The sequence below is a fragment of the Chrysemys picta genome, chromosome 1 (genome assembly GCF_011386835.1).
Source record: "Chrysemys picta bellii isolate R12L10 chromosome 1, ASM1138683v2, whole genome shotgun sequence".
NCBI lineage: Eukaryota > Metazoa > Chordata > Testudines > Emydidae > Chrysemys > Chrysemys picta.
Window position 1 is genome coordinate 130,696,932 of NC_088791.1, and position 13,450 is coordinate 130,710,381.

Here is a 13,450-nt window from a genome sequence, read left to right on the forward strand (position 1 = left end):
CAAACTAGGTTACTGAAAAATAATCAAATATTTTATTTCAGATCCCCAACTTTCTGCATCTGACTCCCCCAGCAATTAAGAAACACTGTACAGCTCTTAAAGGTGAGTTTTTGCCTTTTCTTTAAAACGGTCTCCTTGGAATTCTTAAGACACTTTAATAAGTAATTTAATTACACCACTGTGTGGTAGGATAAGAAGACCCAAATACAAAGCTTGCTGCTTGTCAGATTTCTTTCTCAATATTGTCCAGTACCATTTTTCTTTTGTCCCATTGATTGGTATGGAATCATATTTCACATAAGTCTATATATTCATGCTTCTTCAACTCTCAGGGAGTTCAGTTTTTTCCCCTAGAAAAGAGGCCATTGGGAGGCTTAATGTGTTACTCTGGGTTGCGATGTATTCAATGTGCTGGTGAGATTGCTTTTCTCTTCTGTTAGGCTCAGCTAGTGTAGGGAAATGGATAACCTGATGTCTTCATGAGTATGGGGCTTGGATATGACTCAGTCCAGAGAAAACTACGGCCTGGTTTATATACAGTGTTTTGTACCAGTAAAACTGTTGGCTAGGACTGCATTTTGTTTTAAACTGATATAGGTTTTCTGGTACAACCCCCAATCTGGATGTAGTTATCAGTATAAATGTGCTTCTACCCCATTCAGAAGAGGAAGCTATACTGCTATACATTTATACTTGTGTAATTTCATCCACCCTGGGGTTGTACTGCTTTAACTGTAGCATTTTGGCTATACCAGTATAAGGCCTGAGGAAAGCAGCTGGAAGAGTTGAGAAAGATTGTATACATTCTCCAGCTGTGATTGCGCAGAAAACACAATTTAGTTGTATTAGATGTTTGGTTGTTCTTGGATGCCCAGGTAGTGATGGAGGCCAAGAGTGTGTTTTTCATCTGTGTCTTTTGAGAAGTGCAACCTATCTTCTTCCAGTGAAGATCTTGCAATAAGAAGAACAGGAGGACTTGTGGCACCTTAGAGACTAACAAATTTATTAGAGCATAAGCTTTCGTGGACTATAGCCCACTTCTTCGGATGCATATAGAATGGAACATATATTGAGGAGATATATATACACACATACAGAGAGCATAAACAGGTGGGAGTTGTCTTACCACCTCTGAGAGGCCAATTAATTAAGAGAAAAAAACTTTTGAAGTGATAATCAAGCTAGCCCAGCACAGACAGACAGTTAGATAACAAGTGTGAGAATACTTACAAGGGGAGATAGATTTCAATGTTTGTAATGGCCCAACCATTCCCAGTCCTTATTTAAACCGGAGTTGATTGTGTCTAGTTTGCATATCAATTCTAGCTCAGCAGTTTCTCGTTGGAGTCTGTTTTTGAAGTTTTTCTGTTGTAATATAGCCACCCGCAGGTCTGTCACTGAATGACCAGACAGGTTAAAGTGTTCTCCCACTGGTTTTTGAGTATTTTGATTCCTGATGTCAGATTTGTGTCCATTAATTCTTTTGCGTAGAGACTGTCCGGTTTGGCCAATGTACATGGCAGAGGGGCATTGCTGGCACATGATGGCATATATCACATTGGTAGATGTGCAGGTGAACGAGCCCCTGATGGTATGGCTGATGTGATTAGGTCCTATGATGATGTCACTGGAATAGATATGTGGACAGAGTTGACATCGGGGTTTGTTACAAGGATAGGTTCCTGGGTTAGTGGTTTTGTTCAGTGATGTGTGGTTGCTGGTGAGTATTTGCTTTAGGTTGGGGGGTTGTCTGTAAGCGAGGACAGGTCTGTCTCCCAAGATCTGTGAGAGTAAAGGATCATCTTTCAGGATAGGTTGTAGATCTCTGATGATGCGCTGGAGAGGTTTTAGTTGGGGGCTGAAGGTGACAGCTAGTGGTGTTCTGTTATTTTCTTTGTTGGGCCTGTCTTGTAGGAGGTGACTTCTGGGTACTCGTCTGGCTCTGTCAATCTGTTTTTTCACTTCAGCAGGTGGGTATTGTAGTTTTAAGAATGCTTGATAGAGATCTTGTAGGTGCTTGTCTCTATCCGAGGGATTGGAGCAAATGCGGTTATATCTTAGAGCTTGGCTGTAGACAATGGATCGTGTGGTGTGTCCTGGATGGAAGCTGGAGGCATGTAGGTAAGTGTAGCGGTCAGTAGGTTTCCGGTATAGGGTGGTATTTATGTGACCATCGCTTATTAGCACAGTAGTGTCCAGGAAATGGACCGCTTGTGTGGATTGATCTAGGCTGAGGTTGATGGTGGGATGGAAATTATTGAAATCATGGTGAAATTCCTCAAGGGCTTCTTTTCCATGGGTCCAGATGATGAAGATGTCATCAATGTAGCGCAAGTAGAGTAGGGGCGTTAGGGGACGAGAGCTAAGGAAGCGTTGTTCTAAGTCAGCCATAAAAACTTTGCCTCTCTACAAAGGAAAAAGGACACTAAACTATCTAAACTGCTACATGCCACAAGCAGCCACAACAGTAGTTCCCTTAACCCACCCAGCAATATTGTTAATCTTTCCAGCTATACTCTTAGCCCAGCAGAAGAGTCTGTCCTATCTCGGGGCCTCTCCTTTTGTCCCTCCAGACCCATGAATATGATACAGTTCTGCGGTGACCTAGAATCCTACTTTCGACGTCTCCGACTCAAAGAATATTTCCAACATACCTCTGAACAGCATACTAACCCACAGAATCCTCCCTACCAGCACTACAAAAAAAAGGATTCTGCGTGGACTCCTCCGGACGGTCGAAACAACAGACTGGATTTCTACATAGAGTGCTTCCGTCGACGTGCAAAGGCTGAAATTGTGGAAAAGCAACATCACTTGCCACATAACCTCAGCCATGCAGAACACAACGCCATCTACAGCCTCAGAAACAACCCTGACATCATAATCAAAAAGGCTGACAAAGGAGGTGCTGTCGTCATCATGAATAAATTGGAATATGACCAGGAGGCTGCTAGACAGCTCTCTAACACCACATTCTACAGGCCATTATCCTCTGATCCCACTGAGGATTACCTAAAGAAACTACACCATCTGCTAAAAAAACTCCCTGACAAAGCACAGGAACAAATCTGTACAGACACATGCCTAGAACCCCGACCAGGGGTATTCTATTTGCTACCCAAGATCCATAAACCTGGATATCCTGGACGCCCCATCATCTCAGGCATTGGCACCCTAACATCAGGCTTGTCTGGTTATGTAGACTCTCTCCTCAGACCCTACGCTACCAGCACTCCCAGCTATCTTCGAGACACCACTGACTTCCTGAGGAAACTACAATCCATCGGTGATCTTCCAGAAAACACCATCCTGGCCACTATGGACGTAGAAGCCCTCTACACCAATATTCCACACAAAGATGGACTACAAGCTATCAGGAACAGTATCCCTGATAATATCACAGCTAACCTGGTGGCTGAACTTTGTGATTTTGTCCTCACCCACAACTATTTCACATTTGGGGACAATATATACCTTCAAGTCAGCGGCACTGCTATGGGTACCCGCATGGCCCCACAATATGCCAACATTTTTATGGCTGACTTAGAACAACGCTTCCTTAGCTCTCGTCCCCTAACGCCCCTACTCTACTTGCGCTACATTGATGACATCTTCATCATCTGGACCCATGGAAAAGAAGCCCTTGAGGAATTTCACCATGATTTCAATAATTTCCATCCCACCATCAACCTCAGCCTAGATCAATCCACACAAGCGGTCCATTTCCTGGACACTACTGTGCTAATAAGCGATGGTCACATAAATACCACCCTATACCGGAAACCTACTGACCGCTACACTTACCTACATGCCTCCAGCTTCCATCCAGGACACACCACACGATCCATTGTCTACAGCCAAGCTCTAAGATATAACCGCATTTGCTCCAATCCCTCGGATAGAGACAAGCACCTACAAGATCTCTATCAAGCATTCTTAAAACTACAATACCCACCTGCTGAAGTGAAAAAACAGATTGACAGAGCCAGACGAGTACCCAGAAGTCACCTCCTACAAGACAGGCCCAACAAAGAAAATAACAGAACACCACTAGCTGTCACCTTCAGCCCCCAACTAAAACCTCTCCAGCGCATCATCAGAGATCTACAACCTATCCTGAAAGATGATCCTTTACTCTCACAGATCTTGGGAGACAGACCTGTCCTCGCTTACAGACAACCCCCCAACCTAAAGCAAATACTCACCAGCAACCACACATCACTGAACAAAACCACTAACCCAGGAACCTATCCTTGTAACAAACCCCGATGTCAACTCTGTCCACATATCTATTCCAGTGACATCATCATAGGACCTAATCACATCAGCCATACCATCAGGGGCTCGTTCACCTGCACATCTACCAATGTGATATATGCCATCATGTGCCAGCAATGCCCCTCTGCCATGTACATTGGCCAAACCGGACAGTCTCTACGCAAAAGAATTAATGGACACAAATCTGACATCAGGAATCAAAATACTCAAAAACCAGTGGGAGAACACTTTAACCTGTCTGGTCATTCAGTGACAGACCTGCGGGTGGCTATATTACAACAGAAAAACTTCAAAAACAGACTCCAACGAGAAACTGCTGAGCTAGAATTGATATGCAAACTAGACACAATCAACTCCGGTTTAAATAAGGACTGGGAATGGTTGGGCCATTACAAACATTGAAATCTATCTCCCCTTGTAAGTATTCTCACACTTGTTATCTAACTGTCTGTCTGTGCTGGGCTAGCTTGATTATCACTTCAAAAGTTTTTTTCTCTTAATTAATTGGCCTCTCAGAGGTGGTAAGACAACTCCCACCTGTTTATGCTCTCTGTATGTGTGTATATATATCTCCTCAATATATGTTCCATTCTATATGCATCCGAAGAAGTGGGCTATAGTCCACGAAAGCTTATGCTCTAATAAATTTGTTAGTCTCTAAGGTGCCACAAGTCCTCCTGTTCTTCTTTTTGCGGATACAGACTAACACGGCTGCTACTCTGATCTTGCAATAGTTATCCATGCCAACGTCCTCTCAAAATTAATTACTGTAATGTGTTCTGCTTGGTTCTACAACTTGAAATGGCTTGGAAATTAAAACTAATGATGAACGTAGCAGTCCCCTTCTTAGGTGGAGTTTCATGCCAGGGCACATTCTACTTGTGCTATAGAATCTCTACTGTATGCCAGTAAGTTTCTAGGTGGAATTCAAAATGTTGGTTTTAATTTATAGATTCCTAAATAGCTTGAAACCTGGTTATTTGAGAGATCCACCTGTCTCTTCCATTCCTCTGAGATCAGTAAAGACATTTCACACGGGAGCCTCCTCCATACAGAAGAGGGATCTACTGGCAGTGTGTTTTCTGAGAGGAATTCTCTATTTTGAAATTCAGGGGTCTTCTATTTTGAAATTTGTTTTTCACCCTCTGCCCAATGCAACAGATCCACAATCTGTTAACTAGAGCTGGTCAGGAATTTTTTAGAAAAATGTCCATGTGCCAGAATAGACTTCAAAACAGTGTCAGGTTTGACAAATTTTCCAACTTCCCCCTCTTCCCCTCCCCCCCCCGCCCCCTCCCCCCCAAAAAAAGTTGAAGAAAAGCTTCAAAATTATTGAAACAAAACAATTTGGCTGACCCAAAAGGAAAAAAAAACAGCTTTTTGGTTTTCAAATGTTTTCAGAATTTTGACTTTTTTTTTTCCTGATTTGAGATGGGAGGGGAAAAACTTCTCAAATATAAGATATATAAATATAATAAAATTCTCAAATATTTGTGAGATGGGAAAAGTTTCCCACCCAACTCTATTAGCCTTTAGAGTATTCTGCAAAGCCCATCTTTTCTTCTGGACATCTGGAAAGGGTTCTTCCAGCATTAAGTTGATGAACTGATTTCAAAAGTGAAGCAATATTGTTGTGATGGTGCTTGTAAACAAATAACAGCTTTATGTTTTCATTACGTAAGGGAATATGGTTTCCCTATAAATATACAAAAAAATTCTTTAAAACTATAAATACAGGTAAGCGACAATTTTTTTAAAAAACTTGACTTTTGTATCCCTCAGATTTCTGCACTGAGTGGCCAACTCTATTGGACAGTGATGAGAAATGTGAGCAGCATTTTCCTATTGAAATTGAGACAGTAGATTATGTTTCAGCAGGACCATCTGTTCGTAATCCCAAAGCAAGAGTGGTGACTTTAAGAGTAAGTACTACATTTTAGTAAACAACAAAGGCATTTTTCAAGCTCTTTCAAGAAGTGTTGCAATTGAGCCTCAAATAAAAGGCAGTGGATTACTTTAAATATAGAGCAACATGTGGAAACTCCTTCATATTAGTCTGACCTGTATCATATATAAGTGAAGAGCAGTTTAAAGTAAAGCCCAAGTGGCATGCTTCCTGTCCATTCAAACGTTCTGTAAGGCAGACAGAGATACAGTTATTAGCCACATGAATTTATTTTAGAAACCAAAATGCCATCAAGCTTGATAAAGTCAAAGTCTTTGTTATTCTTTGGGTTACGGAATCTTATTTAAGTAATATCTAACCAATGACCGGCATTTTGTGGGCCTGGTATCTTTTAGGACTCCTTATTGCTTTTGCTATAACTGTAAGATTTATTATAATGAGAAACTTTATTATAATGAGTTAACTTGTGTTGTGGCCATAGGGATCTGTTTAACAGCTTTCTAATTAATCTGTCATGCTTTCTAATCTAATGTCATCAGGTTAATGTGCTCTGACTCGTGATGCTCATTATTAATTTGCTAGAATGTGATAGTAACAAAAGCTTGGATTGGAACTGTTCCCAAAAACAGAAATCTAGTCCTAGGAGTGCAGTCATTTCAGGTATTTGTCTTCAAGGTGATTTACAAAGGGGAAAAGAGTTATAGTAAAACAGAAAATCTGTGATGATATAATTTTTAATTCTGCTTGATATTTACCCCAGAAATGGCAGAATATAAAGTAATACCTGGCTTTGCTGGAGGACTAGAGCATTTGGGTGATAGCTTACTTAGCTAGAACAGAAAGGGCAAAGTGAGTCATTATCAGAGAGCTTTAATTCACCTGTCGAGAGTTTAATATTCAGGAGTTCACAGAGACAAAACTCTTCTGTTTTATGAGTTAAGCCATGGAAAGCAGGTATCCTGTCCTAGGGATGTGAAAACAGTGTAATCCTTGTTGGGGCCAGGGTGGCAGAAATAGTGTTACTTTTTCCTCTACTATTTTATTTTGGGTAAAAATAATGTTTAAAAAACTGTTCAATTATCTCAGTGGTCCTAATATAGTTATGACTTTGTTAATATTCCAGGACCTACAACTACATTAAAATGGAATTAAGGTTGTGAATAATGGGGTGGGGGTGGGATTAAAAATATTCCAGAGGTGTTGTAATTATTATCCCAAAAATAAAGCATTACAACACTTCTGGATTTTTTTCATATGTAAGGTAGAGATGCACAGTTAAGGCATGCATATAACCTTAGCTCTACCTTGTAGTGACATCCTGCAATAGCCATATGATTATGATTAAAGCATTTCAGTGTTTGTGGTCCCAGATCAGATTAAATTGATTTTTAAAGATGTATTTGACTTTTTGTATTTTTCCCCTTGTGTTGCCAATGCAAGGGAGAGTTAAGTTTTTATTGCATGCCTTAAGTGTGCATTTCTTACGCTAATATCTTTGGATTTCTGCAGTACAACTGCTAACTCTCAATTTCCTGGGTTTGTAATGGTTTTAGGATAATTAAAGTTACTGAAATCTACTTGTAAGCTTAACTGCATTATAACTTAATTTTTTTGTCTTGGAATCTTTATAATTGAAAATGTCATACATGAACACTAAACAGGGAACACTACCTTGTGATGTAGTATTGACATTAAATAATTTTTAAAACTTTAGTTTGAGGGCAGATTCCAATACACCAAAGCTGTGCAAAGCAGATAGCTGGGGGTACTGGTGAATTTGGCTCTTAATTTGCAGTTAATTTGACCTACTTGTGTAGAGGGCTGAATTAATCAGACAGGTGGTATGTGAGGAAGTGGGGGAGAGGGGAACAGGGAGAACCCAATCCCAGTGTCTTTTTGCTTTAAGGTTAGCACTGATGCCCAAGCTAGTATGTGGAAATGGAAGCTTTTAGAGAGCAGCGACAGATGGGCTAAGTAATCGACCAGTGAGAACTCTTGATGCATGTCCAGTCCCCCTTATATGACTGACTCTTTACAACGAGTAGAATTGTTGTATGCAAATTAGCAATACAGCAACAGTGGTGACTGGTGGTTACAACCCTATCTGTGGCCTATTATAATTACAAAAATATTAGATACAATTATAACAACCTTGGTTATAGCTATGGGCAAGATAAGATTTCAGATAAGTTTAACTGTATGGATGTCTTATTCCGACAAAGAAAAGACTGAGAGGGATGCTAAATTTCTTGAATGACCCTATTTTTAAACTATAAACTAACAGACTTGATTATTCATTCTGTACTCAAAGTTGTAATGTTGGGGAGGCTACACTGTGTTTCATGCATAACGAGGTGGTGGAAATGGAACTCAAGCTTAACTATGGAGAGTCAAGACCCAGTGCCTTTAGTATAAATTAACTTCCCTTGGGGTGGCAGGTCTTTGAGATGCATGAGAAGGGGTATATTTGGTTTTGGAATCTTAAAGGCTTGTGTGTACTTTTTGGGTTTTGGGTGGAGGGGCTTTGGGGTTGGAAAAGTGGTAGTAAGGGCATTGGACCCTGGCTACCTCAACCGTGGTATCTCCATTTTCTATGGTTGGGGTGATGAGGATTGGCTTGAATTCTCTCTGAATGAGAGATGTGTGGGCTTTAATGGGGGTAATGGAGGGAAATTCTCAATGGTAAGGAAGTACCTGTAGAAGTGTTGTCAGTTCATCTGTCTTCTCCCTCCCTGTGTGTGGGATTACATCATTTGTTAGATGGCTTTTGCAGCTTGCCCTGCAGACTGATACTTGGGCATCTGACTCTGGTGACTGCTTACTTTGGAGTGCTGACACATAGCAGCTGAGAAGTTGGAGTGTAGGTCTCGGGTGAAAGGGATATGGAGGCCTGGGAGTGGTTGTAAGGATGAAGGGGATCTCTTGATCCCGGAGGTGATGAAAGCTTTTGGTGTGTTTTTTTTTTTTTTTTAATTATTATTGACAGAAACCTAAATTGAGATCTTTTATCTGAATACCATTAGTTCTGCCTTAAGAGGCTAAAGTGTTGTAGGAGTTTGAGTGTCAAAATAGTTACATAGACTTTAATGGGCTTTGAATGAGGTCTGTAACTAGCAACGCAAGAGCATAAAGACAGCAGGGCTCAATATTTCAGTTCAGAAGCTAATTGCCATGTGAAAATTGCTCACCACAGTTTGGGAGATCCAGATGTCTATGTGCAGATTAAAACTGTAGTGGTTTCATAGAAAATGGAAATGAACGCGGGTAGTAAATTAGCAGTACTCAAGCCTGTGTAACATTGCACTTCTAATAACCCCATTTGCCAGTCATGATGTGGTAGTGCTAGCCTCTGCTGCGTGTAGAAATGGGGCTTCAACGGAAGCAGTCTCCCTTGATAAGTGGGAGGAACAGTCTTCCTGACAGTGGTGGGAAGAAGGCTGGGGACTGCCTTATTTTCATGCGTTTGTCTAGCCCGGATGGTGGGTGTCTGCTAACCCTTCATTGCAACAGGCCGGGGTGTGGTAGCAGCTGTCATTCCTACAGGAATAGTTAAATGCTCAGTATTCCTGCTGTGGATCCAGGTTTCTCCATAAGTCTATCAAAACTGTTTGTTTGTTTTATTTTTTCCCCCCTTTTTCTTTTTTCCTTTTAGTTGTCCAGTGGCTAGTTGGCAATATGAAACTTCAGAGTCCTAAATAATGCACAGTTTTCTCAGGGTCTGATTTTATTCTTAAAATCTTAGCCTCGGTGTTCATGTTCATGTCTTTGCAGGGGGAGGAGGGCTGTTTTTATTCTTGCATTTTAAACAAGGTAATTGTGAAATTGAAACACTCTAGTCCAAAATCTTAAAAATGAAATCTATTTTTTAATTTTTAATTTATTTATTAAAGAATAGGTTTAGCATTTTGCTACACTTTAGATTTTTGGAAATGTAAATGGCCTTAAATCTCAGTTCTTTCCAGTGATTATTTTTGTTGACATCAGAATCCAAATACTTAGTAGTGATGCAGATCTGATGGTAACTGACAGCATTCTATCTATTATAACATATAGAGGTTCTGGGGTTGTGAAATATAATGCAGAAAATGGCTTTTGATGAACTCTCTTTATTTTTGTGGAATGAACTTAGTGCTATTGAAGAGCACTGTATTAACAGGCCTACAGAGATTGTCATTTTTCAGCCTGATCTTGAGAATCGCCTTTGTGGCTGAGATATTAGCCCTTTGTCTGAGCCCCAACCCTCCTCCCTCCCCGCCCCCCCCCCCCCCCCAACAGTGAGCTCTGTTGTAGTGGCTGTTGTATGATAAGGATGGGTCCCGTTAAAAACTTCAGAAGACCACCAAGTTCTATAATTCTATAGAAGAGCCATCAGATTATGCTAACTTTGAATAATGGTTCACTTTACCTCTGAGCTATCTAGTTTTTTCCCCCCTTACCTGCCCATTAGATACAAATGTAGCAACTTGTGAATTGGAACTGAATTTGATTGGTCAGTGACTAACAATTTTGTACTTTACAATTAAGTAAAGTCCTGTCTAGCTGAAATGTGTGTCCTCTGATATTAGCATGTGATATGGTGTTTATAGGGCAGCATGTGGATATTTAATAGTAATCAACCAAAAAAAGAGAGTAAAAATGAAACAGCCAGCCATATGGGCTTATAAGCACTAATGATCATACCCCAGACCTCATTAATGAATTCTGTTTTTAGTCTTCTCTGATTAATCCTTTGACAACATAATCTGCCTGGTGTGGGTGGGGAGGTGGGGGGAGATTTCACGGTGGAAAGCAGATGACATTAGGTCAAACAGTGACTGAGATTCTGTCATGAATTTGCAGGTATTTGCTGCAACAGTCTCCATTGTGCCATGGAATAAAGAAACCTCTGTTGATGTGCAAATTTAAATACCGTATTTTCCGGCGTATCAGACGACTGGGCGTATAAGATGACCCCCAACTTTTCCAGTTAAAATATAGAGTTTGGGATATACTCGCCGTATAAGACTACCCCTCTTCCAACGCACACCAAATAAAAATTAAAAAAACATCAGATTTTATTTCAATATGGTAATTTTAATTCAAATGCTTATGACATGCAGGTACTTAGCAGGAAAACTGTCACTTATAAACATAAGGCTGTTTGTCATCAAACATGTAAACATAAAACAGTGCAAGTGGATTAAACTTTCCCTAATTCACTCTAAAGCTGAAAGGAAGGATAAGACAATAAACCCATGGGAGCTGCCATGCTGTTTGTTTTCTAAGCTGTCAACCAAACTGGAACTGATGATGATAGGAGGAAGATAACAAACAATAGAGAGAGAGCAAGTGCCGGGCAAGTCCCTGGCGAGTTAGCAACACCCATCATAACTGCAAGCTACGGTATTTTTACAGGTTTTGCTGGCGTGACAGTTTCCCTTTAAAAGCCTTCAAAATCCTCCTGTTCGTCATCTGATATCATAAGTAAATCAATGACATCTTGTGATACATTTGTAAGGGAGTCATCGTATGGATCGAATTCCGTATCAGATGGTGTGGTCTCAGCTTCGGCTTCCTCTTCATCTTGCCACAAGTAGTCGTCCTCCATACTATCTAATGAATTTGATATGCCACACTTCTTGAAAGACTTGATTACTGTTTCTGCATCAATATCATTCCAGGCTTTTATGACAAACTTGCACAAAACATCCAACTGTGGAGCACGCATGTTTCCTCCTTTTGTGAATGACTTTTCGCCGCTAACCATCCATTCATTCCACTGTTCTTGAATGCGATCTTTAAATGGCTTGTTTAGGCACACATCCAGTGGCTGTACCAACGATGTCAATCCTGCAGGAATAATTGCCCTATCTGTGTTTAGTCTTGCAAGCCTTTGCTTGGTGCTGGGAGTTAAATGAGCCCTGAACATATCCCACACCAGTAGACTACATTTTTGAATAAGTCCACCTGGTCGCCTGCTCCATACATTAGCAAGCCATAGCTTTACCACTTCTTCATCCATCCAGCCTTTTTCATGTACAAAACAACCAACAGGGAACTTGAGTTTCGGCATTGTTTTTCTTTTAAAAATAATCATTGGTCTCAGTTTGGCGCCATCAGCTGTGCATCCTAGTACCACTGTAAAACTGGACTTCTCATGTCCTGTTTTAATTAAAATTGTTTTTTCACCTTTTTGATGGACAGTTTTATTTCCAACCATATCAAAATTCATTGGAGTTTCATCCATATTTCCAATACTACTTAACGCATAGCCATGTTTAGTGCGCTGTTGTATTACGTATCGATGGAAACTATTTACTTTGCTATCAAGATCTGCAGGTAATTTTTGGGCAATTTTCGTCTTTTGCCTCAGTACCATATTATGCCTTCCCATGAATCTAGTACACCAGGATACAGTGGCCTTAAATCTCTTGCTGTGATCTGGGTTAGATTTGGCCCACTGAAGTGCAAACAAACATATTTTATTTCGTGTCACTACATAACCGTTTTGGCGATGCTCATTCACCATGTCTGCTACATGTTTTTCGAGTTCTGGCCAATGTGGGGTGCCTCTTCTTAATGCACACTTACCCCTTGGCATACTCTTTAATGCTTTTTCATTTGCTTTCCATTCCCGAACCATCTTTTCTGTTACTCCATATTGACTTGCAGCAGCGCAGTTATTATGTTCCATGGCAAAGCTTACAACTTTAAGTTTGAAACTGGCTTCATATTTCTTTCTTCTTGCTGGTGGAGCCATGATGGGGTTTTGACTGTTGGACATTTGTATACTGTACTTTATGTACTGGTGCTATACTGTATGAACAGGTACAGATACTGGTGCTGTACTGTATGTGGTACCCAGTATACAACAACCAGCCAATCACGGCAAGCGATGTACCTTACCGGCGATTGGCTGGTTGTTGTATACAAAGCCTGCTTGGATTGGTCAGCTCTCCCTGCCTGCCCAGCCCTCCCTGTCTCCAAGACTATCAGAGCGGTAGCGCAAACACGCCTCTTTCACCCGTCTGGCTCGCCCTTGTATCCTATTACCTCCTTCTCTGCCTCTCAGATCTCGCACATGCACGCCTGCGCCGCTTCACTGCAGTCCTCAGGAGCGAGATCTGAGAGGCAGAGGAGGAGATACGGTAATAGGATACAAGGGCGGGCCAGACGGGTGAAAGAGGCGTGTTTTTCTGGGCACAGCACCGCTCTATCTCTTTTTTCCATACCCCGGGCGTCCCGGACGCCTGCAGCTTGCTCCGCCCTTCACTTACACCTTCCCGG

At 41.0% G+C, this 13,450-nt stretch overlaps 1 protein-coding gene across 2 annotated transcripts in view; it reads left to right on the plus strand.

The window, feature by feature from the left end:
• MRPS35 (mitochondrial ribosomal protein S35) overlaps window positions 1-13,450 on the plus strand; it is a 52,977-nt gene that overhangs the window by 6,609 nt on the left and 32,918 nt on the right. For both annotated transcript variants that reach the window (XM_005290091.4, XM_065570458.1), the window contains exons 4-5: window positions 42-102; window positions 6,061-6,200. In XM_005290091.4, the coding sequence (XP_005290148.2) occupies window positions 42-102; window positions 6,061-6,200 (201 nt within the window). The remainder of the gene's footprint in view (window positions 1-41; window positions 103-6,060; window positions 6,201-13,450) is intronic.